Raw genomic sequence first — 25,755 nt, forward strand, 5'->3', positions numbered from 1 at the left:
ATTCTGCTCAGGCACTGTGTAGGACAGACCGGGGTCCTCGCGCTCTGCATTTTGAAACCGTCGCGGTGAGAAGACACCTAGCAACAGCAGCCGGGGAGAGCGGAGGAGGTGGGAAAGCTTAAATTATAAGAATACTGTAAACTACTGCATATTACTGGGCTACATGTTGACAGGGAGAATACGGGAGCTTATTGGTTTTTACAACACCTGTTAGTATTAACGCATGCTACTGCTAACCGGCGGTTCCCTGCCATGCTAACTAGCTAATGGGAATTAGCATGCTTGCTAAAGTCCATGTCGTTGAGTGGATCGTGGAGTTAACGTCATTCACTTTCTATATGTCCACATTTAACAGGCTTTGATCTCTCCAAGTATCTGCTTGACTCGCTTCTTGTGTAATTGTCTTTTGAATCGTTATATTTTGCCTGTGACTGACCTGACAAATGCCTTATTAGCAGGTTGGCTCGTCTACATGGGATTTTTGCCAATAGGAATATTCTTAAGCCTGGTGGTTTATACGAACGTGACACTAGATTTGCACAAATTCGTTCTTTTGGTAAATATGTAAACGTGTGAACGTGCTGGTGTCAAGGAAAGTCAGGACACGAGGTTACAGTTTCCTTGGATTAGTCACGTCAGCTACTGGAGAGCGTGATGTACGCAAATAACAGAGACAGCCTAAATACAATTTCAGCAAAATGATCTTTAAATCACAGAGCACGGACGAGTAAATTATTTCTAGTGATGTTTTTATAAGAATGTTAAATCCCGACAATAAATGGCCATGACACAAAAATGATGTAGCGTAGCGGTGACCTTTTTCAGTGTAGTGCCACATCCAGGTTTCAGATCATTATTTAGTGTTTTAGGGGTAAAGCGACAGTTGTCACTATTCCACTCGCCTGTCACCTTCGCGTCGCCCAGTGTTGAATTTTCCCACTGCTCTGAAATGCAACGGAGCATGCGCAGAACATGTTGTAAACAATGAGACTATTCCAGACCGTCTCCAGCTTTGTGTCTGTCCAACACTTCACCTGTGTAAACTAACCGCGGGTTCCCACAGATCTGCGCCGTTTCAATGACGATGTCACTCGGTAAGTACGGGCACGCGTTTGTTACCGGATGTCATCACGCACACTTTGATGCTTATCGGCATCATCACCGCGAAGACATATCAAATTTGTTACGTTACAGCCCGAAACCCGCCGCGACTGAAGTACTTGGGCGTGACAGCGTGCGAGTGAACCGACCAGTGTTGTTTTGATTGATCCAGTTTAATGTATAATTCTGACCGTCATGACTCCAGGCCAAAATGTCCCTGGTCCAACTTTACTCCGCCAGTGTAGGTTTTCATCGGATCTGTTTCCCACATGCTAGCTTCGCCAGGGACATTCCCCGCCTGCTAAAGCGGACTTGTTGGTTAGCAGGCTAGCTAGCAGATGCTAGTCTCACATTGGTGTGGCTGGTTCCGTTCAAATACATTTGATATTGGATAATTGGATTAATAATGTGGGAGTATTGATCTTGAGAGGCACCTGCTATATCGCATTGCATGGACTTGTATGTTTAAAAAATCGCGTATTTTATGCGCATGCACATGACCTGTGTAACAGATCTGTGGAGCCTACGTGGAAATATTTAAAAAGGGATTTGTTGGTAAAATCTCTATTTTATTCAACGGCTGATTGCTTGTTACGGTATAATATTAACATATGCGCAACACAATTAGAGGCTGTCGAGTGCTTATTATCAGAAGTATAGAGGAAGGTAAAAAACAACTAAACTCACTCTGCATTTAATTTAGAGTTCCACTTGTTGGTTAATACAAAGATTTTAGTATTATGACTATTGTCCAAATTGTAGTGTACAATAAATGTTACCAAACTAAATAAACTTTTTTTCAGACTGCTTCAAAATAAAGTGTATAAATAAATGCTGTATTGTGATTGTTAAATAGTAATGATAATAGCTGTAAGCAAAGGCAAAACCTGGGGACCGTCTGATTTTCATAAAACACAAATTCAATTTAGCCATGTGAAATCATGTAATCTTGTCAAAATTATACTTTACTTGAAACTAGATATGACTATATGAAATGTGACTGAATGTAACACCTGTAACTGTGGTGTAGTGGTAACAAATACATTGTATTTTATTATTCTTGATATTTTGTAACCAGAAAATCTGGAACACTATAAAAGACAAGCAGTAGGTAGTACAAGGTGGTTGTCCAGTTTATTAACAGTGGCTGGTAATGATTGCTGAAGTGTATTTTGTTGTGTTTTGCAGGGAGCTGAAGCATGGAGGCGGTTATGAGCAGGCTGAGGGGGCTAAGTGCCGATGAACTGCGTGAGGAGTTTGCCCGAGCTGGCGTGAAGTGCGGCCCCATCACAGCCACCACCCGAGCCACCTTCGAGAGGAAGTTAGCCCGAGTCCTGGCCGGGCCAGAGAGCAGTGTCACTGAATTAGACAATGGCTCTTCAGCAGGCATTTCGGGTTGTGCAGCCTCTGTTGCAGATCATGTCAACCCTGTGGCCCGTGTCACTGCTGCAGTTGCATCTACCACTGCTGCAACAAGCAGCAGCTCCTCTAATGCTGCCAGCGAAGAGATGGACTTTGGTTATGGTGTGGGTCTCAACCCTCCAGAGGAAGAGGAGATCTCAGTAAAGACAACGGCCAACAGCTCTGCTGAAGGCAGTAACTCTCAATCCAAAACAGAAACCCTTTCAAAGCTCGCACAAGTGTCCCCAACCTTTTATTATGGAGTATGTCCACTCTGGGAGGATGTTTTGTCGAGAAATGGTAAGAAAGACGCTTGTTGGTCCAGTGTCATACAGATACCATTGTTCCATATTGAGAGTTAATAAAAGTCACAGCAGGAAAAGTTTCTGTAATTTGGAAAAAATTACTTTCTAAAGTCGAAACTCTTTTCACAGGGTCTGAATCTTTTAACATTCGACGCCAGTCAGTAAGACATATCAGTGGTTCTTCAAACAACAGTTTTGAATGTTCTTTTTCTCAATTAGTTAGTTTTTTCTGCTTTGACATATTTATTGATAATGTTAAATTCTGCAATGCAGCTACTACAACAGTATATTTTCAGCACATATGAAAATATAAATATAGTTTTCGTTCAAATATGAATAATGAAAACATTTTCAAAATGATTGTTTCCTCAAGCATCTTACTGTCTCCCAGTATGAAAAAACATGCAACTCCTGTGTATTTTGGCTTTTATGCTGAGCTGAGAGCTGAGTCTCCCCTCAACAGATCCTCCTGTTGCTTGTTTATCCCTGATATAGTCTGTGTTGTCTAGTTTCAGTATTTGTTTAGGAGAACGTGCTGTTGTAGTCTGACATCTACATCTGTCTGTTAAGTGGATGAAAGCATTTGTTGCTGCTTGTGTGGTTGTGAGCAGCAGGGCGTCTGGACTGCCTAACCTCTCTGGAATAGAATATTGATCTAAAATAATCTTGAGCTACTACAAAAATCAATTCCGTAAATGTTAATATGTCAGGGAGAGCTTTTATAGCAACTGCACTTTGTAGAGCCTCGTCAAAATATGACTTTACAGTTCTTTATGAAATCTGTAGCTCCATTTGACTGCCACATTAACTCACTTCACTGTACAAAACAAGAAAAAATTGTTGTCCTGTGGAAAAAAAATGAAAGATAGTAGCTAATTCTGTGTCTTTTCTTTTGAAGAGGGACCACATGTATACACTGATAAGAAAGACACTCTTCAAGCTGTAAAGTTGATGAAAGGAGCACGATTCAAAGCCTTTCCCATCCGAGGGGATGCTGAGAAGTTCGCAGAGGGGATCTGCGACTATTTCCCCTCTCCCAGCAAATCTGCACCCTGTGTGTCTCCTGTCAAACCAGGCCTGGTTCTTAGTAGAGGTAACGAGATGTCTGAGACCTTTTATTATGTAAATGGCTGCAATAATATCCTCTGTGATGTATTTAATCAGACATTCAGCATATGTTTGATCAAGGTTTTATTCCGAGCAGTTCTTTTTCTTCTTTCTTTAAATTTTTATTTTGCTGCCTCTGATTTGAATGCCATCTGTGAGCTAATTATTGTAATGATGCAAATATTTGATGTATAATTTCTCTACATTTTTTTCAAAGTCAGACAGTTTGACCATGGAGCACATCAGCCTTGAACTGAGTTTTTAACAGCAGTGCACATCCTTCTCTCTCTTCTCCCTCTCCTTACTAGAAAACATGGAGGTTGATACCATCAACCGGGAGCGGGCCAACAGTTTTAAGAGCCCGCGCACCCAGGACTTGAATGCCAAACTGAGGAAAGCGGTAGAGAAAGGTGACGAGGTCGCCTTCGGCGAGCTGGTATGGAGCAACCCGCGCTATCTCATTGGCTCAGGGGATAATCCCACTATTGTGCAGGTGAGGACATTAAGTGAATCTCTATCTTCCTTACTCTGGTTGAGGGTTAAGGTCAGATGATGTGGCACTTTGTTAAGCCCTATGAGACAAATTGTGATTTGTGAATATGGGCTATACAAATAGGATTGAAGTAGCACTATTGTGGAATCCCAATCTCTGCTGAAAGTCTTTGCTATTAATAGATGTAGTATAGCCTGACTTGAATGTTGTCATTTGTTGATATATATAAAGGTCCTTTCCACATCAGTGCCAACCTGTTCGCTGAGGCTTATGTCCTGCTTACAGTTGGCCAAGTGTAATAAATTCATTTAAATTAGTGTCTCTAAGTGCCAAGACTTTTCAGGAATGTAAAAAAACAAAAACTGTAGCTCTTTGGAGCCAAATAATAAAAAAATATTGAATGTGCAGCATGTGATGGAGATGCACGTAGTGTAGAAGTTTGGTAGATTGCAATGCTGGTTGATGAATCATGAATTTTAAAAGGGTTGTTTTCTTGGTGTTTGTTTTCCTATCTTGTTAATTTATAGTTCATCGTTAACTCCATTCATCTGGAAATAAATGGCAATTCATGCATTATATCAGTCATTGCAATATTCAGATATTCTGTGTCATAAATACCAACCCCTTGTACCTCAAAAAGTGAAATACAAGTGCATGATTAATTCATATCTTAACTAGGTGTTGCGTATTTGGGTCCTCTCCCATTAGCATGAGATTAAAGAGGATTATGTCCTGATCCATGAAGTTGTTCCCCCTGTTTTGTTTGTTTAGGAGGGCTGTCGGTACAACGTCATGCACGTGGCGGCCAAGGAGAACCAGGCGGGAATCGCCCAGTTGCTGCTGGACACCTTGGAGAACCCAGAGTTCATGCGCCTCATGTACCCAGACGACCAGGAAGTCATGCTGCAGAAACGTGTCCGCTACATTGTAGATCTTTACCTCAACACTCCAGATAAGGCTGTAAGTTAATTTAACATACCAGCTCAGCCAGGTTAGATTAGATTATTGCCAAATGTTGTGAGTTAGCTGTGTTTACATTGTATTTTACTCTGTGTGTGTTCCAGGGGTTTGAAACACCACTTCACTTTGCCTGTAAGTTTGGGTGCCCAGATGTGGTCAATGTTCTGTGTTCGCATCCTGACATCGAAAAGAACTGTAAGAACAAGGAAGGCCAGAGGCCTTGTGATGTAAGCAGCTTTATTTTTAACCCTAATTTAACCTTTCATTCTCTAGGGATTCCACAGTGTGGACATTTTCACACTCTTTAATAAACCCCTGACAACCCAGGTGTTACTGTTTGCACTGGACATTTAACAAGAAAAGACGTGGTTCAGTGTCTGTACTGCATTTACTGAGTGAGATCTGCAATGTTAGATTTCACTGTGAGCAGCTTCCCTCCTCTGCTGCACGTGAAGTTGTTAACAGTGTCTAATTACCCAGACTGTGATGGTTCAATGTGCACTGTTGCACTTTTTTTGTGGCGGGTTGGGCCAGTTTCAGATAGATCAATCAAAATGGCTGTCCCGACCACTATACTCGGTTGGGCTTGGGTCGGATCAGATAGTTGAATGTGGCCTGAGTCACGCTCTACTCTTAGACACTTTAACTTTTGAACCAAACAAGTTTTATGTCTATTAAAAAATTAAACTGACGATGGGGCCAGTGGGCAAGTTATATAATCGGTATGTACCTGACCACCGATTAACACTGGTAACACCATCATGGCAGCCCTAGCGTTCACACTGAGTAACATTTAGCATAGCCTGGGTTGTAGCTGATGGGGACTAATACACAGAAAGTATTGATGAATGTGTGCACATACACATAAGCTCTGTCTGGGAGCGACTCAGGTTTACACAGTGCTTCTGAACAATGACTTCCTGCCAGTAGTTGCTGAGGGAGATACAGTTATGCTCACTCAGGTTTTAGAGCTGTGACCTTTCAGCTTGCATTTCAAATCTTTTGGCAACAGTCGCTCAGTGCACATTGTAAGCTAAAGTTAGATGAGCAAATTCTTTCCTCTGTTGATTCAGCAACAGCTATAAGACTGTACACATATCTTAAACTGTTTATTTTTCCTCTCCGCAGCTTATTTGTAGCAGAAAGAATAAAACCCAAGAAGTGAAGCAGAAGATAAGTGACTTTTTGGAGGGTAAGGACATTTATCAAAACATTAAATGTTTTTGTCACTTATCTCCTGTTGTCTTAAAGATGACACAAACAAGTGCTATTTAGTGAACCTACACTCAGAGCCCCATGGATGAATAAAAACAGCTTGGGGTTGGTGTTGTGGGGTTAGTGTGGCAGACTGTGCTTAATGCATAATGAACTACTGATAAGTCTTTATTAGCAGAGTGGTTGGGAGATTTTGTTAAGCCCTCTGATTCTTTCTGGGGTGTGAAAAAAAACAAGATGGATAAATCTGATGGCGAAAGTCTGCAGAACGCTCAGAGGCACTCACTCCTGCGGAGAAACTTTCAGTTCTGAAAGCAGCTGTAGAGTGTAAGACTGGTACTCTGCTGAATTTGGTGTGTGAGGTTCTGCATGCTGTCTCTAATCACTGGCCTGTGCACAGCCTGACAACACCACATGCAACAGACATTAACAAAAGACAAGATTAGATTTAGTTTTGAAGCTAGATTGAGGTTTGATTCCCACTGGTGTGGAGCTGTGAATAAAAGTCATGGCCATCCAACTGCGTCATCTAAACTTAAAATTGTCTGTTGTGTCACAGATCGCTGCTACATCCCTTTGTTAAGGGCAACTGACAACACCTCTCAGCCCATCATCGGGGCTTCGTGGTCACCTGAGTCCTCAGAAAATCTCTCGCTGATCCAGAGGTACACAAGAAGCCCGAAGGATACACCGATGACTGTCACAGCCTTTGCTGGCCCACTGAGTCCGTCTAAAGCAAGTTTCTTTTAATTTTTATTTATTTATTTTTAACCTATCACTGTCTCATTCTGTGTGTTTTAGCAGATCACATCATTAAATTGTGATATTTAAAGATCAATATAGGTTAACATCATTTGAAATTTATAACCTAAAAAAAAATATCCTTGTGCAGGCAGATGACTTTCGCCGCTCCTGGAAGACGCCGCCCCGAGACCGAGCCAACCTTTTCCACAACATCCTCAAGTCTGATCCTGACCGTGGGGCAGAGAGAGTGGGCAGGTAAATCCAACACAGTAATCTCACTACATGTATCTGATTTGTAAAACCCTGCCTGGCTCTCCATCAGTGAGAGTTAAATGAAAAACATTAAACATTGCAATGATATCATAATACTCTTGACTGGTGATAGTTCTTGGCTAATTGCTGATGATTGTGGTTCAAGAATTCACTGGAGGAAACTTTTTTTGCACCAGCAGGATAAACCTGTTTTGGGGGGATTATGAACAAGTTGAGCCATGTGTAACACACACTGGGTTCAATCTGGTTCAATCTTTGTTCCAGGTCATCTCCACTTTTTCAGTATTTCCTTCAATCTTCACCATGTGCAACCGGCCAATTTAATCCTGGACAACAAATAAGACTTTACATTCAAAATAAAACAATATTAATAAAATTTATACTGGAAATGACACCTAAATGTGTGGTTCTGGTGTGTCTTCATTATTAACAGTGTTAAATAGTGTTTGTAGTATAAGCAAATATTTGACATTACATAAAAAATCTGACAAAAGGGTCGCTGACACTGTGTGATTGTCAGACACAAACCAATCGGTCAAATTGCAGGTTAATTCAGTCTTATGCATATCTTTGAGTTGTTAAAGTAAGGTTCATGCTCCAGTAACTATGAGAACACCAGTAATTCTGATTAACACAAACAGACATGGTGCATTTTCATGTGTAATACTCTAACAGAGCAGTGGTCCCCTCTCTGCAGAGACTTGGCTCATGAGATGGGTCACCCATGGGCTGAGTACTGGGACTTCCTGGACAGTTTTGTGGATCTGTCATCGACAGAGGGGCTCCAAAAGCTGGAAGAGTTTCTGGGCAAGAAGGATTTCAGCCCACAAGGTCATGACGAAGCTGGAGAGAATGAGACCAGCAACAGGTTCAAAAGCCCCTCTCCAGGTATGCTCACCCTCAGGAGTCCTGAAACAAAAAATATTATATATATTTATATAAGAAAAATATAATGGTATAAACTGCTGAAATAAGAAATGTTGTGTGAACATTGCAGATCATACTCCCTGACTTAATGTGTTTTTAGGGTTGGGTATCATTTGGGTTTTTACCAAGACCAGTGCAAAATCAATACTTTAATAACAGTGCCAGAACCAATGAAAACAAAAGCACCAAATGACATTCAAAGATAATGGCTATTTTATCTTTTGAAAGTTGAAATAAATAAAATTTTACTCATAACAAAATCACATTAGAAATAAAACCTGCAATAATTTAACACTAAAGAACAGTTTCAGTGCTTAATAAAGGGTAAAAACACTTCAGCTCCAAACTCTTCATCAATTGTCTCCTCACCGCCGGGGCCACAGACGCCCACACAGCTGGCTGATGTGTTTGGCATGAGGTCACGCAGCCAGTAAAACACGGAACAACCCTTCAAATGTATCTGTGCTTCCACAGGTGCTTCATTAAGTTTTTCGGGTTCCTTCCTTTACAAATATTTGCTGCAAGTCCCGGTGTCGGAGTCCTTTCGCGTGAAATACAGCCACACTTTTGACCAGTTAGCATGAGGCAATATGTTGTCATGTCGACTGAAGTTTGAGGAAGCTACTAGCTAACTGTTGGCTAACGTTACGTGCTGCCAGAACCATGAAGAGAGTGTTGTGCCATCAGAGTTAAGTGTAATGTTAACCAGACACGTGCTGTGATGTTTATGTTGCCTGTTAACAGGACAACTATTTCAGTACAAAGCTCAGACACCGAATTGACGCCAAGATCTGTGTGATTCGGTCTGGTAGACCGGCCATGGACTAACAGGCACTGGATTTCGGTACCCAACCCTATGTGGTACTTGGCATTGCAGGGTTTGTTATCAGGTACAGCCTCTTGTGAGATATAAAATAAAAAATGCATTTTGCAGAACTACATAATTTTCTGCTTTGACGAGTTATATGATAATATTGCACTCTAATAATAGTGAGGAGTTTCCAGTGTGTTTTGGTTATTAATCGTCCCTGGTTGCAGGTAAACCCCAAAAGTTCTGCAACTCCGTCTCTGTCGGTGCCTTCCTGGACGAGGGTGAGGACATCAGCCTGGAGGAGATTAAGAACCGGCAGAATGCAGCACTCACCAGCATCACATCCTCTGCATCCAAGGACGGCCTGAAGGGAGCCGTGGGCGGCCACGAGTTCCACATTCTGCCCATTCCGCTGCACCACCGCGGGGCTGATCTGATCGAAACCGCGGCCGAGCAGGACCTGCTGTGCTGCTGCGACGACGCACTACTGTCGCCCGGTGTCGTCTGCAAAAATGGGGTGTGCTCCTCCTCCTCCAGAGACCAGACTCACAATGGAGACAAGGTGTCTCCCCGCACCTCTCCTTCCTCCAGCCGGCTGTCGCCCATCTCCAACCTCACGGTGGAGTTTGAGCGCATGTCACAGCAAGAGCCACTGGACAGCCTCACCAGCAGCAGGGAGAGGAGGAGCAGTGGCGGCAGCCGGCACAGGGACACCCGGGACACCTTCAGCTCCTCCTCAGCCATAGACATGAATTCTGGGCTGAACCGCCTGTCTCTTAGTCACAGCATTCAGGACAGCGAGGCCTTGGAAGGCCCAAGCTGGAGAACAGAGGGAGTGGGGACGGAGGAGAGGCGCAGCAGCGGCAGCTCAGAGGAGTACTTTGAAGCAGAGGAGAGTTTGGAGGTACTGGGCAGGACTAGGGGGTCAGTAACTGGGGGACGCAACTTCTGTGCTAGGTCCAAGTCATGGGACCATGGGGGGAGAGACCTGAGCAGCTCTGGGTCTTCTGGGTCCTCCTATAAGTCCTTGGATAACTCCCATGAGTTCCTACCCAGGACTCCACCTCCCATTAGAAGGGGACTTTTCATTGATGGGTGAGTCTAGCTGATTTATTATAGATATGAGATTGAAGATTATTCTGAGACCAATTTCAGCAAATGTGTCCTGTAACATTTCCCCAGATGATGTGTTAATATCAAATGTCTATCTATCTTATATCAAGTATCTGATATTGTAGTTGTCGATAATCAACTTCAACAATCAACGCTGTCTGTTTTGTTATTTTCTTCTAGTTGAGGCACATACACTGAAAGACCAGCTAACTCACAGTTAATGTCAGTCAGCCAGTTACAAAACAGCTTCATGATGTTACTCTGACGATAAGTATAAACCTGCACGAGTGATGAGGGTTCCATTTCTTCACAGGGATTCACCAACCAAGCTAGACGGAGAGGTCTTGTCAGCAATAGACGGCATAGACGTCGATCCGCAGAAGTATCCCAGCATTCATAAGTGGAAGAGCACAATGACGTCATACTCTGCATCAGACAGGCAGTGGTGAGTAAATCACAAGCTGAAATACTGTGATTAATCTGTATTGTGAAACATTTTAGTTTCAGAGAACATTTGGTCTGAGAAATGCAGGATCTCTGTTGCTGGTCTGTGATTTCATTGATGTAAACACACATACAGTAACATCTGTACAGTCTGATACTGGCTTGATGTGATGTTCTCACTAGTGTCTTTCATCTAAATTGTACAAATTGGTGTTTTCTTTACCCTAGAATGAGCCCTTTATATTTAAATACTTCACATTTACATCAGGAGCGGGTCCTCTCTACGCAGGCCACCATGTTTTTTACAGTAGTTAAACCTGGACAAACTAAACACCTTTCAAGTTTTTATGACAACTGAAGGCTACGACAGGTTCTCTTTCATGTTGGGAAGGGGATGCTGAGGCAACATACAACTTCACCACTAGATGTCACTAAAGTCTACACAAATGGTCAACTAAGTACATGTGTTAACGCAACCAAATGTGCCCTCAATGGGTCTTGAGATGGGGACACTCAAACTGCGTTCAGATGTGGTCTAGGATGCAAGTAGCCACATTCCTTTCACTGTGTGAAAGCAAATATGTCCTGGGCCACATATGAAGGACCACCTACTCAGCTGAGGTCCTCAGATTTTTACACTTCTCAGTGTCCATATGTTGATATCATCACTGACCAACACAATGATTTCAGTTTCACTCGTGCCGGCACACAAACACATTGACAGCAGACTCTTTTGTAAACTCAGACTGGGTAAAAACAATATAACTTGGTCACTAACCGAAGTGACGTGCATGTTTATTTGCAAATGGAGTGGGGAGTGAGATCCAACCATGTGTTCACATGAGACACATTCAGGACACACCAGGTGTGAACAGATGAACTTAGAGCTGTCCACTTGTGGTCAGAGCCCTCAGGATGGATGTCTGTACCAGGTCTGAATGGGGCCTTGATCTGTTCTAATCCACCTGTTCAGTTTTAGTAGCAAAGCATCCGTGTTGTAAGTGTAGTAGCTGATGTGTGTTGTTGTGTGTCCTCCAGCTGGCCCAGCCCTGCGGTGGTAAAACCACGACTCAGGATGCATCATCAGACTCCTGGCTCCCCAGTCAGCGACCTGATGTCTCCCAGCGGTCGCTTCAGTCCCGCCCGGCATGCAGCCTCGCCGGACTTCAGTCCCAGCCGCTACAGCCCTGTCAATGCTAGCTACATCCAGCGCATCCGCCTCAAGCACTTAAACGAGCCATCGATTTAACTGCCCACCCTGTCTCTCCCTCCACCACTACGGCCATAACCCCTCCCCCCACCTAACCTCCCCACCACAAACCCAGCTGCACCAAGGTGGCTACTCCACAGCTCAGAAACCACATACCTAACAGAAATATGCACAAGTGTCTGGAAAATTTGTATTAATGATGTATGGTACTACTACTATGTAATACAGGAATTCTCATCACGTTGGGTTGTGATGTACACTCAAGACTTTAAAAAGGAAAAAGTTAAACCTTGATCATTTATGTACTGTATGGGTGTGACCATGTTGCGTTGACAGTAAAGTTATTTGTGGCAAGAGTGAAGCACCTGTAGTCGACCTTTTTGAATATCACAAAGTCAGGCTGCACTCCCCAAAGTTAGTTGGTCTATAAAACCTTAGTGTGGACTCCTTAACCAGGATTCTGTCACTGAAGATGTTCTTAAAAAGAAAAAAAAAAAGTTAAATGTCAAATATTTTAAAAATTATTTTTTGTATGTTGGTCAGTAGCACAAAATTTTAATGTTTTTATCAAAGGTATTAAAACCGACTGCCATTTCCTATGTTTTTTCTCAGTTCAGGAATTGCCTTAATTTTCTGAAGTGACAGTTTGTGTCAGTCACAGATGATTACGGCAAACATGGGAAAAAGACTGAGATCTTCCATGTTTTTATTTTTGTTCTTCAATAAATGCATACAGTTTCTATCTTTTCTCAGTGGTTCCTGGACATGTCTTGACTTTTCCTTTCAGCCACTAACAGCGGCCTTAGACTGTGCAATTTTTATTTTCACGTTTTTTTTCAAATCACATGCAACTCTGTGTTGGTATGAGTGACAACACACGCCCATCTCTAAAGTATGTTTTCATACTTTTTTTTTACCTGAGCTAATTAAGCTCAGTCTTAGAAAACCTTAAAGCTGTATTAAGCCATTTAAACCAGTAGGGGGCAGAAAGACTGAACTCAACAGCAACAAAACGCAGATAAACTGTATAGCACAGTTGACTGTGGCTGTGTTAACAGAACTGCCTTAAAGCTGTCAGACAACACACCTGATAAGCTGACAGCTGCACAGAGCTGGAGTTTTGATTCCCAGTGAGATCGGCAGTTCTCACGACCCATTTCACTTCACAAATAGTAATTTGATCAGTGTTAATTTCTAATGTTACAACCAAGCCCAGGAGAAAATTGCTGCTTAATAGAGCTTTAACATCCAGAACAATGTCATGGATCTCAAGTTGGCGAGTGGTAAACTCATGGCAGGTCCCTCCAGTTCCCCATGTTAACATGTTTAACGAATAGTTCAAAACCTGCCGTATCAAAACTACAGTATCTTCTAACTTAGGAACAAATTCACTGCTGTACCAGTAATCAGCTACATTAAGAACAAAGAAGCCAATCATCAATATTCAGATTGCGACTAGGTTGAGAGAAACAAGTGTTCTGAATGTAAACATTTTTGTGTGAACTAATCCTTTATCTGAGAGCACAACCTCCTTCACGGAGCTGATTGTATCGTCATCCTCGTGCTCTCAGGTGACGTCGGATCAAACTCTGGTCTCTGAATGTTTCTGAATGTGGAACTTTGCAAAAATGCACCTAATCGACTTAAATCATGCTTCTTGTGCTTTTAGCATTCTGTACTTTCTTAAAGACTAATTTGTGAATTCTCTTTCTGTACGTCTAGATCTACTTTGCTTTCAACTAACCAATAAAAACATCACTCCTACTTTACTGCCGCGATTCCACGTGCTTTTCTTTTTACTTCTGTGGCATCGGCGAGAAAGGACTTGTGAAAAAAACAAGACTTCAATTTATATTTTTATTTACTTCAGCTGCACCTTACAACACAATCCTCACTTCAGTAAACTGTAATGACAAGTAAAGCTAACAGCACAACTTGCGTTTACAACAGCTATACAAATACAACTTTCATTTTCTTTTTTGGTTTTAAAAATCAATCACTCGTGTAAAAATCTTCAGTTACATTCAGGAGGAGTTGCTATGCAGCTGTTAACCACTTCTGGTATCCTATGGCACTGAAGTAACCACAACACCACCACCACCAGTCTCTCCTTATATGATGGTCGTTCAAATACAAAATAATAACATCAAAAGTATGTTTCAAGACACTTAAGGAGAAAATGACCCTGCGGCCGATCTGAGTCCCAGAAACTTTGCGGCGAGTGTGTGTGGGGGAGTCATCAGGTCCGCGTTAGTTTGTCTGGGGGCATGAATCCGGCGTCTCCCAGAGTTCTGAGGGCCACCCTGCCACTTGGTCGGATGGTGAGCCATGTGATGCTGCCGTTGTTCAAACCCATGCGTAACCAGCCCTCAGGAGGAAACTGCAGGGCCCTGAGAGACCAGAAGACAGATAGGAACATTTGAGTAATGAGAAAATGATATATTTACAGGGCACTTATTTGTGTGTGGTTTTGTCAGATTAATAATCATTTGGAGGACATCAAACTCCTCTAAGTAATTAGGTGTAGTAATTGTAAGAGCCCGACCAATATTTTATTGATCATATCGTACAATATGAGCCTTTCACTGACTTATCTGTATCAGCGGTTTATGTTATGCTGCTGATAAGAAATCTTTCGTTTTACTGAATAAACAATGCAGAAAGGATGTGCACTTGTTTACATTTTAGGTTAAAATAAAAATTTGTGTTTTCTTTTTTGTTCTTTTTTATTATGTTTTGGTTTATGTTTAAACTGTAAAATAACAGACCTCAATTATCTTTCTTTGTCATATGGCTTTGATTACGTCATCTTAGGAATCACTGCCATTTAAACAATATTTGACATCTGCCAAAATATCAAAATCTGATTTTTTTTACTCCCTAATAATTGTATCAGCATCATCATCGAAAAATCTGTACGGTCGAGCTTCACTAAATATCCCATCGACCAGAAGCAGGGGACGAGCAGTCACCCAGAAATACACACGTCTGTGTGTAGCAGTTAGCATGTTTACATTAAACAGGGTTTACAACTAAACAACTAAAGCACAAATTCAATCTAAGGATCTTATGAGGCAGAATTAACACAACAGTTAGCAAAGCAGGAGCCCACACTCTGGCCGCGGCCTGAACCGCGGCCACGTTGCCCGATGACGACACAAACCTGCAGACAAAATAACGGATGACATTGGCATGACACACGATGATCTCATAGCTGTCCTCCTTCTGCTTGGGGTCAGCCCGGTGGATGTAGCGGCGGAAGGCTGCCTCAATGCGAGCCCCGTCTTCATGGTACTGCTGGAGGACGGTAGAGAGGTTGAGAGCCAGCTTTGTCACGTGAAAAAGGTTCCGTCAGAACCCGTCAGTCAGTACATGATGCTGCTGTACACTGTGAGGAATGGAGAAAGAGCTTCTTTCCAAAATGACCAACCTGATAGAAATGCTCCTTTTTAAGTCACTGTTGATTTGTCCTGCAGACAACTGGATTGTTCTGGATCAAATTATGTCCAACAAATTTCAGGAGAGGCCTTACTGAATAACATGTTAACAAGAAATGTTTCATGTACAATCCTGTAAAAGTAAGTGTAATTGACTTGTGGCTTTCTGTCATGGTGATACCATGTTTGAAGATTTTAGTTGGAAGTTTTCCAGGATTAAAAACTCAAACTCAGTGTGTCTTTTGAAGTGCCTATTTGTGTTGATCTGTACTGAACTGGCAGTGAAAACTAGATTTCCCAAGGGAAAATAAAGTTCAATGTCTGAAGGTAATGGGTTTATCCAGCGTTCTCAGGGCAGTGTTTTGGGAAATATTATTATGAAATATTATTTTTTTAATCTAGGAATTTTTTTAATATCTATCTGCATAAAAATGACTTATAAAGAACATGTACCGACTAAATATTTATTAGCATTTGTTGATCTAACAATGGTAGAAGATAATGAAAGTGACTCCCTGTAACGTTGGCATTTTGGAAATTAACTCTTCTTATTTCCATTCCTGTGGCATTGCACTGAATGCATTGGCTAATTTTGCAGCTGTAAGCCTGAACAGTCACTTGACAGAACGCCTGCACAGACACGTGAGAGGCACAAAGTTACTTGAACAAGGTAAAGCAAATACAGAAAATCCGGCCGACAGCCCACTCCAGCGGCAGAGTGGATGCAGCCTCTCTCACCACAGCATCAGGTTTCCAGTGAGTGACGGGTGGAACCGGCTCAATCGGTGCGCCCTCCCTCAGCAGGTCACACCTCACCAGCTCCACTCCTAGACCCGTAAGACATTCAGCACAAGGACAAAATGTAAGTATACATTTAAGATGTTCAGCGTTTCTGCACCAACTATAGTGTATGCTTTTTTTTCCCCCAACAGGGTCGTGTATTCAGAGACAACAGACAATTTCAACAACAGAATATGTCAAATGAATATAATAGTTACAGTATGGAAATGTAAAGTTTGTAATCTTAAAAGAGTAATAGCGAAACACTTGACTTTTCAAAAACCTTACAAATGATCGAAGCGATAAGGCTGAGTGAACGTCGGGTCTTTCCACTACCTGAGAGGTGTTTGCTGATGATGTTTGCCGTCTCTGTGGCCCTGGCCATGCTGGAGTGAATCAGGACATCGTACTTCAGTCCCAGCGCTGCCAACCTCTGGCCCGTCAGCTCAGCCTGTTCACGACCTGGGAGTAGAGACACAGCCATTATAACAAAGGACTTGTTTGTCAGATGTGACACCAAGATGGCCGGTAAACTTTGGTTGGAACAACAGGCAAGAGAAGAGGTATTGTCTCCCGCACAATGGGGCTGGTCCCAAACATAGACATTAACCTCTTTGACTGAAACTACTCCCCAGACCGCTGTGTGGTTCCCCACTCATGTAGGAAAAACAACTAGACCTAGTGGAGTGAGGATCCTCTCCTTGTCGCTGTTTCCACTCAGGTTGTACTGGGAGTGTCTGATGAGGAGGATGTTGCGTGTAGCTTTGGGTTTGCCGTTGTCCTGCTCGGAGCTGGGGTCCTCGGTTACACTCTCTTTCTTCTTCCCATTGGACAGTAAAGCTGGGTCTCTCCTGAACACAGTTAAGACGCAGTGATTTTCAGATTAGGCTTTGTCCGGTTGGTTTAGTGGTTAAGTTGAGGCATGGAGATCTGGGTTAACACAACTATGATTTATGATGATGATCAGCATGAAACTCTGAGGAACTTCCATAAACTTAGTTTTGAAGATTCTCAACGCCAAGCTTTATTTTGAAAATGTTCTATTTATAGATGTGTGGTTTGTCAGTAGTTAGTGTAGTTCGAGGAATAAGGATCATGAATCTCACAAATCCTCTTGATCCTTCCTTAGAATCGGCATGCATCTAAAACTATTACATTTAGCAACATGTTTAAGTTTAACAGGCCAATCATGTTATCAAGATATCAGCGGATATCAATCATTTTCACAATAAATGTTGCATTGATGTTTGTGTTACGTTTAAAGACAGAACTTTTGCTCCTGGGAGAAGGTTGTGGTTTAACCAGCTGAGGACCAAAGGTGACCGGGCCTTATCTGTCAGGGTTCTAACTATTTAAAACAATCTCCGCTGGCAGAATCCTTGTCCTCTTGTTAATCTCTCTTTAAGACACATTTTTAAAAGGTTTCTGTTTTCTGGTTCCGATCTTACTAACTATTTCAATCATTTTCCAATGTTTTGTTTTCCCTTGTTTTTACACTTTTCTTATCGTGACATTTTATATTTTTCTATTCGTGCTCCAATGCTGTGTAGTCCTCAAATTGCTTTGTTACCTGTTGTTTGCCTTTAATATTTTACATTTATCTTGTGTAGTATCTTGCAACTGTGTTTAGATAAATATTGTGATTATTACTGTTATTAAACAAAACGACAATCTGAGGTAGATCATTTATGTGTCGTATCTCCTAAATTGTATTTGCATTACATAGATTTATAGGCGTTTGGCCTTTAGTTACATTCACATTGATTAAACATATACAGAGGTAAATGTTTTAGATTTAGTTTTCCGAGCCAGACCATAGTAGCACAACATCTTCTTATACTGAAGCCAACCTCATTTGACCATCGCGGACAGGCGGCTACTGAACGGATATAACTGAGCTAACAATGGAGCCGGTGCACCACAACTAGCTACGCGGAAACGATCGGACACAACGCGGGTAGATCGACTCACTTGTCCCAGTTGACGTCCCAGGCGTGTCCGCTCGGGGCCGGTGTGTGGCTGGCAGGGGTCCACGCCGGCTGCGCAGCTCGGAGCACCGTCAGTCTGGACCACCGGCTGCCCGGCGCCTCCCCGCGCTGCCCCCCGAAGTACCCGCGGGAGTCGGCAGCCGCGGCCGCGAACACCAGCACGGCGGAGCCTCCGGCGACCCCGCAGATGAGCTGGAAAGTTTTCCTGTACGACATCGTCCTGCGAGCCGCCGCGGGGTTAGCACACTGCCGCTAGCTAATTAGCTGAGCTCCGACGGGTCGCTAACGAGACGCAACGCCGCCTGTCCTCAGTGTTCCGCGGCTTTGTTTGGACGAATGGCGTCCGATTGTCCGACGGGAGCAAGTGAAAGTGAAAGCTGCGGCACAGACGTCTGCGGGGTGGCGGCGCTAAGCTACAAACTAAAAATACAGTCGGCCCAACAGATAGCAAGCTAATCTAGTGTCCTACAAACAGTACGGGGGCCCGCGGAGACAAAAAAAAGCCTCGACTTCGCTCTTCACATACATTTAATTGTGCCACAAGAGGGCGCTCTGAGCCCTAAATCTGGAGTGATAACTGCAAGAGGCACTGTAAACCCACACATGTAATAATAATAATAATAATGATAATGATAAATGAAAGATAGCAAGTCACATAATAAAAAATCTCAAATCAAAGACAGCAGATGAAAAATTACATCATATTTAAGTAGTAACAAAAGAAAGGATTGAAGAAACATAAGTAATATCAAAGCACTCGAGGTAGTTGTGAGGTGTGTGACCTTTTGAAAACACTGGCTCACAGTTTAAGTCTCACAAATCATCACATGATTTACTATCATTTTCAAACTTTAAAGGAGGCGGTGAGAGGAGCGAGAGGTTCATTTTAATAACCGGATTTCCATTTGAAAACGCGCTGACTGATGTGCAATGACCAAGCCGGAATGAAGAGTTGAAGAAGATATAATGTGAAATATATTATATCTGCACCGATCACGTGTGTACACTTGTGGGTGAGCGAAGCAACGTAAAACTGGCATAACCTGAATGGAGTTTGGTGCCGGTGGCTGCGGCGACAGAAACACAGATTTAACCTCAACTTTAAAACACGTTGTAGATTCAATAAACACTGGTTTTAATAGTTGCGTGTGTATATGAAGGGGAAACTGAAAAAATTTAGATGATCGTGGAATCTCGCGGGTAAAATCTCCCGGGTAAAAAAAAAATGACTGAAGAGCGATCCATGCCTCCCGATGAAATGCAGAATAACCAGCAGCCGACATGGGCAGTTTTCCTTCGGAGACGCCTGCAGGGTTTCCAGGGAATCGAGGCTCCACCTTTTCGAGCGGTTCAGTGACCTCAGCAGTGGGTTGGACCGTGAGGGTGGGATCTCCAGGCTTCCAGAGAGAGAGAGAGAGAAAGAGAGCGAGAGAGAGAGAAAGAGAGCGAGAGAGAGAGAGCGAGCTCCAGCCCCGTGTGTTCCTGCCTCTCTCTCTCTCTCTGAGGATCTATGCGGCTTCATCGGTAGCACACACGGACTGCTTGTACCTTTCACACCCGCAGAAAAGGCCTTCCCCACCGGACCTGGACCTCCTTTATTTTCTTCCTACATGCGCCTCCAATCGGAATAATTAATAGAGGAATGTGGAAATTACAGAATGCCCACCAGCGCTGGAAAGAGATTTAAACCCACCAAATACATCCCGGTGTCCACTGCTGCCACACTGCTCGTGGGGTCCACCACTTTATTTTTCGTTTTCACGTAAGTTTTTTACGCCTCCTCTTCTCCCCTTATCATGTGCATGCACAGGGTTGTGTCTCCAGATTACACACACACACACACACACAGGAGTGGATCTGAAGTTTGCATGGGTGGATTCACTCACTAAACTGGAGTAAGTGTTGTTTTCGGAGGAGTGTGTCTAATCCAGTTGGGAATTGGGTTTTGCAGAGAGCAGCCTCAGATGCAGCCTCTCCTCTGCAGCCCCACGCACATCATTCAGGGATTTATATCTGCAGGGCAAACTTCCAGTGTGTAAGTTTAGAAAGAAGCCACGGCCGTGCAGGAGAGGAGCACAGCTCATGGGCCTGTAGATGCTCACTTTCCATTCAAGAGACGCCGCCGGCAGTTGTTGGTACAATTAAAATGGTTGCATTGGGCCAGCAGGCGGCTGTGTGTTTGTGTGTGCGTGTAGGCGGCTGTGTTTGATTCCCACTCATTTGGGATCGTTACAGTGTCACACCACTCGTACAAGAGGCGTTAGTTATTCTAGGTGAGGGGTTGTTGGGAGAGTGGGGTCCTGCAGGGGTCCCAAAGCTATGACTCAGATAATCCCCCACCGTGCCCCACCTACCGTGTGTATATGTGTGGTCTGCTGACCCGAGAACAACAGGTCCTCCCTCTCTCCCTAAGCAGATTTCCGTTCAGCTCAAGTGTGGAGATGAGCTGGTGATAGTGCTCCATCCTCAGCAGCTGATGATTACACAGTCACACAGCTTTATCGGCTAGGGTCTCAATCACTGCCAAGGACCCCCACTCACTCCACCTGATAATAGAGGGAGATAATAATGTGACATGAATGCAGAGGTGACGCTGTAGATGACAGCAGAGAGTGAATCATCATCCTCACGTACATGCTCCTCCAGAGCTGACCCGCCCAGGTGAGCAGATTATCAGTGTAATCTACATCATGACAAGGACACATGAGGGGGGGAGGGCGGAAAATCTCTATGAATGATGTCTGATCTAGACTAACTACTGTAAGAAGCATAGATCACTCACTATTCCTCCTATATAGAGTCACTGTCTGCAGAGGGATCAAACTGCAGCAGTGATTCCTCGCTCTCTGATGATTGGATGTTTGACGGTGCTTTAAAGACCATATGTCACAGTGACCAATGGGAGACATGTTGGACGCAGTGATGATTCACCAAAATGGCACCATAAGAAATCCATCTAGTTTCTAAGGCATTTTCTTCTTTACATGTCGTATGTTATGAGCTCTTGATGATCTAATGTTGTGTGTGTGAATTTTCTGGCTGTAAATCATTTATTGCTTTTTTTCACATCTGCATTACATTTTTTTCTCTCAATTGTAAAATGTAAGCAAGATGTATTCATTGCAAAATCTGGCCCACATGGACAAATGCATGAAGACATAGAGAAATGCTTTGGCTGCACTATGAGCGGTTTTGCACTCTCACTCTCAGGTCAGTGACCGAGCGAGACATATGGTGTTTGTGGGATGTGCCAGTAGGATGTATCTTTAAAAATCCCAGCCTTTCTTAGTGTACTGTCCAGGGCTTTGCTTCATCAAATCCTGATCTGTGAATCTATGAATGTATTAATTTGGGATCAGAGATTCAGTCAGAAAGGTTGCTAATAAATATCTATTGAATTATTAGTTTCAGTTCACTCTACACTTTAAGGCTCACCCCCTCAGCAGATGGTGTGAGGGTGAGGATTAAGACTTTAGTCTGTTCCTCTTCCATTTCCTCTTTAAAAAATGGCCCAGAGGATTGAGCTGTGTATAATGGAACCCCCCGGGGAGCAGTGCACGTCCAAACTAGGACATCACTCCTCATTATCAAAGGCACATCCATTCCATCCATTATCTTGGACCCAGTCTGAGGCTGCTGCTGCAGGGCTACACATAAGCGCTACTAGCCGCAGAACAGTTATAGACCTTTTGTGTTACATGTACGTCTCTTAATCAGAATAACATGCACTGAGTGCAACAGTAGCAGAAATTTTAATATTCATATTGCCAGTGTGGTTTGGATGCAGACATGCAGGAGTAAAACTAAAGAGCTATATCACTACCTCATGTGCACTCATGTACAGCAGAGTGCCAGGGACACAAATCCTTTTTTATTCCCAGGCTGCAGTGTGTTAAAGGTCTCACTGCTGTCAACAGGCCACTTGGTGTCATGTGGGCAACGGAGGATGAGACCTGGGGTCAGCACTACACACACTCACACACACACACACACACACAGCGTTGGGTTTGGCTTGCGGATGTCTGACAGTTTGTGTTTCCCCACAGAGATTGAATTAGGTCACATTAGTACAGAATTATTTATGTACACACAGCATGACCACTCATCACTCATCATAAAGAAATACTGAAGATAAGTTTCTAGTCCTGGTTTAGCGATCACAATATAATCCCAGTCATATCTGGATCAATAACTTAGAGCACTGACTATATATAAATCTGTCCCTGTTCCGTATGGCTGCATTAAAGAAGCTTTATTCCACCTTTTAGTGCGGCGGTGCTCAGAATGGCTTAATCACTGCCCTTGACCATATGCCAAATGAATAACCTGCTCTGGAAGCAGAACAGCCAGGCTGGCCGTTCTCATTTGATGCCAAGTTTAATAGTCCACGCTTCAGGGTGCGCATGGCTAGATGTATGGATCGATCCACCGATCATCTGGACAAGACCTACGTGCTCAGCAGTTTTGTGTTTGTGGCGGCTAAATAATCAGAGTGCACGGTGGCATTTGACCAGACTGAGAGCAGAGCTGTGCAGCAGAAAGAGCCTGACAGGAATCTAATCTCCAGCTTCCACATCTGTTTCCTCCTTTTCACTTCAGATCCATGGAATCAGTCTTCATTCATATCCTAAAGCATGCTTTGTTTTGTATTTGTGCTCCATTCAGAATTTCCAGCGTGTTAGTGGAGAGAGTGACAAGCTGTGAAAAGATGGGAAGAGGTTGATAGTCAATCACGATACACTGTTAAAAATGTTCCTAATCATTGGGTTCTATATGGTGGTACACATATGGTAAATGGTTTCATACGGAGCCATTTTACATGATTCATCACAGAGCAGCTGTTTTATTGTAAAATGTTTGGGGGAACCTGGAACAAAATGTTTACAGTATGACAGTGGTTCAGACATGCCCCACTTCAGGCCCTAAAAAAAACTAAACACCCAACATCTCTCCACCTCAAAATGTTCATCTATCATTAACAATGTTTGGGGGAACATCTAATAACAAATGATCCAAGTGGAATTTTAATAAAGTTGCTCAATAGCACCAGCAAACCTTTGTTTATTTCCCCAACAAAATCCTATTCATTCAACCTGATTTCACTCTCTATTTCCCCCTTGCTCATCCAGGCCTCCCCTGTAATGTCTCTATACCTCTAATCCCAGTACCAGTATAGGAGTATACTACCAAGTACATCCTAGAAGTAAAGTAGAAGTGTAGCCTTCTTCTGGTAATCGAAGATAAGATACAGAGAGAGACATGGTGCACTTAGACTAAAACTGAAACACAACAGAAAGGTTCTTCACCCTCCTTATTTAAGTCAACATTTATAGTATTTATATCATATCATGAGTTCCACAATAGCATCAGCTGTATACATCTCATTTTGAGTAGTAATAGTAAAATGAGGGATACTGCCTGTTTCGTTGGCTAATGTTAGCTAACATTAGCCAAGCTGCTTTCTTGAAATAAAATATTTTATAAAACTGAAGAGAAGGCATACTTCCACTGATACTTATTCTGCTTGGTGAGCCCCCTACTTTGTTCATAGAGGATAACACAGTTAATGCACATTTTGATTCTTAGGTTGACATGTACATGCTAAAGAAATGTAGATGGTTAAAGTGCAAGAGAAATGTCTGAATAAAAGACAGTGCTAGCAAACTTGGTTACCGTACACTTCCTATAGTTACAACATTGCTGCCGTAACGTCAAATATGTCAGTTTTCTTCTATTTTCTGTGAGATTCTAATGTTGAACCTTGTAGCAGCAAACATTTTTTGGTTTGGTGAAATAACGCTGGGTTTAACTAACCTGTTTGTAAGCTAATTCTAAGAGGAAAGACGATTTATGTGCTTATGATGTGGACCAGGATTAGTTCACAACCCTTTTTTTTTTTTGTCATACTGTATGTAACTTATTTTACATTCAATAATAATGTGGCCATGTCCGGTTGTGTGGGTAAACACGTTCTTAGATCTCCCACTGAGCGTACAATCTTCTTACTCCCGCTTCTCTTTGCTGTAACATCACGGTTTCCCCTTTCTATTTAATTGAAGGTCTAAAACTTTAATTGAATGTTGGTTCATTGATCCTAATCCGCGTCCTGCGTATGATTATGTATGCTGAGCTGCTGTCGTCTTTTTGTCAAGGGGTTCGGTTAACAAGCCTGTAATCATTTATGCCTCACTGCTTGGTATTAGTGTCCATTAGAGCCAGTTTTCCTTCCTCCTGTGTGACGTTAGTGGCTTCGCGGCGTCCTGTGTTTGACTATACTTCAATGAATTGTTGGTTTAACTTGTCCTGTTTATGCTCAGTGCGGGGGCCAGGCCGTCTTTGCTGCCTGTTTTAAATATTGCTCATATGGCACTGGGACTGATTTGGTTTTAGTTTGTTTATTTAAATGTGTGTTCAAGTTTGAGATGATGATGCAATGGCAGAGGATTTCTCAGGAGGGGGGAATTACTAACTCATATGTCATTGATTTACCCGAACAGCTCATTAATTGTTTGCACTCGTGAAAAAGCATCTTTCAAATCTAGAAACCAGAGAATCTTGCCCTTTTGATGTGAATTTAGTGAACAGGACTCACTGACGTGCTTGCACAACTTTAATCTCCAAGTAAGCTTTACAAAAAGATTGTCTTCAACATGTCCGACCCATTTTGCCATCAGAAGCATTCACAGAAATATTCTGTGTCCACGCTGTCACAGCTTTAGGTTTCAGCTCCTCCGCTGAGGTGGATAAGGAGCTATCCTGTCCTCATGTCACACAGGATAAAACTTTGATCATTTTGAAGAGGCCAAAAGTAGTCGATAGATGTACAAGCTCATCAGAGCTAAAACATCCCCCTTGGCCTGCATCCATGTGGTGCAGTCAGCTGGTTTGTAGAGATATCTCCTTTTTTTTCTCACTTAGGATAAAACCAGCAGCAGCTATAGGTGCGGCGTTCCTCGCTTTGTCAGATTAGATAACGATGTAATTCCCTCTTTGGGCCTTGGTCATCCATCAGCACCGTGGAGTGAGGGTCTGGCGACTGACAATCACAGTTCAGGGTTGTGTCACTTCTGCTCTCAGAAAGTACTCAAGAGGGCAGGAAATAATGAAAGCAGGAACCTTATTTCAGTTTGGGCTAATTCAGAAGATAAGGCAGGAATTATAAATTGACCCTTAGCTTTTTTTGCTTAAGTGTCTTATTGCTTTATGCCAGAATATTTTTAGCCTGTTTGGTGGTTTATGGTTAATGTTCTTTCTTATTATATGTTATGGTTTACCACAGGGCTTGGTTCCAACCTGTGGTATTATTACTCATTGACCAACACTCTGCTGCTTCACAGTGTCTAAGCTGACAGAGCAGCCACACTGTGTAGTGGTGGTTAACTCGGAGCGACTGACTCTATTAACGGTGAAGTTTCAAATAGTCCTGTCCTTGTGTCCCATCCCCCA

At 42.8% G+C, this 25,755-nt stretch overlaps 3 protein-coding genes across 8 annotated transcripts in view; 2 read left to right on the forward strand and 1 right to left on the reverse strand.

The window, feature by feature from the left end:
* Positions 1-15: 15 nt before the first annotated feature.
* On the forward strand, positions 16-13,792 carry ankle2 (ankyrin repeat and LEM domain containing 2). 2 transcript variants are annotated; one of them, XM_034595945.1, is made up of 13 exons: positions 16-108; positions 2,290-2,802; positions 3,706-3,900; positions 4,223-4,407; positions 5,179-5,367; positions 5,472-5,594; positions 6,496-6,559; positions 7,142-7,317; positions 7,475-7,581; positions 8,297-8,487; positions 9,565-10,432; positions 10,764-10,895; positions 11,933-13,792. In XM_034595945.1, the coding sequence occupies exons 2-13, from the start codon at positions 2,301-2,303 to the stop codon at positions 12,141-12,143; spliced, it is 2,943 nt and encodes a 980-aa protein (XP_034451836.1). In that variant the 5' UTR covers positions 16-108; positions 2,290-2,300; the 3' UTR covers positions 12,144-13,792. The 2 variants fall into 2 exon arrangements, with proteins under 2 accessions (XP_034451836.1, XP_034451835.1); XM_034595944.1 differs by lacking the exon at positions 16-108 and adding an exon at positions 965-1,094.
* A 155-nt stretch (positions 13,793-13,947) lies between these two features.
* pgam5 (PGAM family member 5, serine/threonine protein phosphatase, mitochondrial) lies at positions 13,948-18,819 on the reverse strand. 4 transcript variants are annotated; one of them, XM_034595962.1, is made up of 6 exons: positions 18,293-18,819; positions 17,000-17,172; positions 16,658-16,783; positions 16,280-16,368; positions 15,268-15,398; positions 13,948-14,494 (listed from the first exon to the last, which is right to left on the reverse strand). In XM_034595962.1, exons 1-6 carry the CDS (start codon positions 18,523-18,525, stop codon positions 14,344-14,346), a joined length of 903 nt encoding a protein of 300 aa, XP_034451853.1. In that variant the 5' UTR covers positions 18,526-18,819; the 3' UTR covers positions 13,948-14,343. The 4 variants fall into 4 exon arrangements, with proteins under 4 accessions (XP_034451853.1, XP_034451852.1, XP_034451851.1 ...); XM_034595961.1 differs by having other exon boundaries at positions 15,268-15,401; XM_034595960.1 differs by having other exon boundaries at positions 16,280-16,374.
* A 138-nt stretch (positions 18,820-18,957) lies between these two features.
* The window catches only part of zdhhc8b (zinc finger DHHC-type palmitoyltransferase 8b), a 70,820-nt gene continuing 64,022 nt past the window's right edge, over positions 18,958-25,755 (forward strand). The window contains exon 1 of one of the 2 annotated variants that reach the window (XM_034595950.1): positions 18,958-20,071. In XM_034595950.1, coding sequence (XP_034451841.1) covers positions 19,968-20,071 — 104 coding nt within the window. In that variant the 5' untranslated portion in view covers positions 18,958-19,967. The remainder of the gene's footprint in view (positions 20,072-25,755) is intronic. The other variant, XR_004614984.1, reaches the window with a different exon arrangement.

The sequence above is a fragment of the Hippoglossus hippoglossus genome, chromosome 9 (genome assembly GCF_009819705.1).
Source record: "Hippoglossus hippoglossus isolate fHipHip1 chromosome 9, fHipHip1.pri, whole genome shotgun sequence".
Classification (NCBI taxonomy): Eukaryota; Metazoa; Chordata; class Actinopteri; order Pleuronectiformes; family Pleuronectidae; genus Hippoglossus; species Hippoglossus hippoglossus.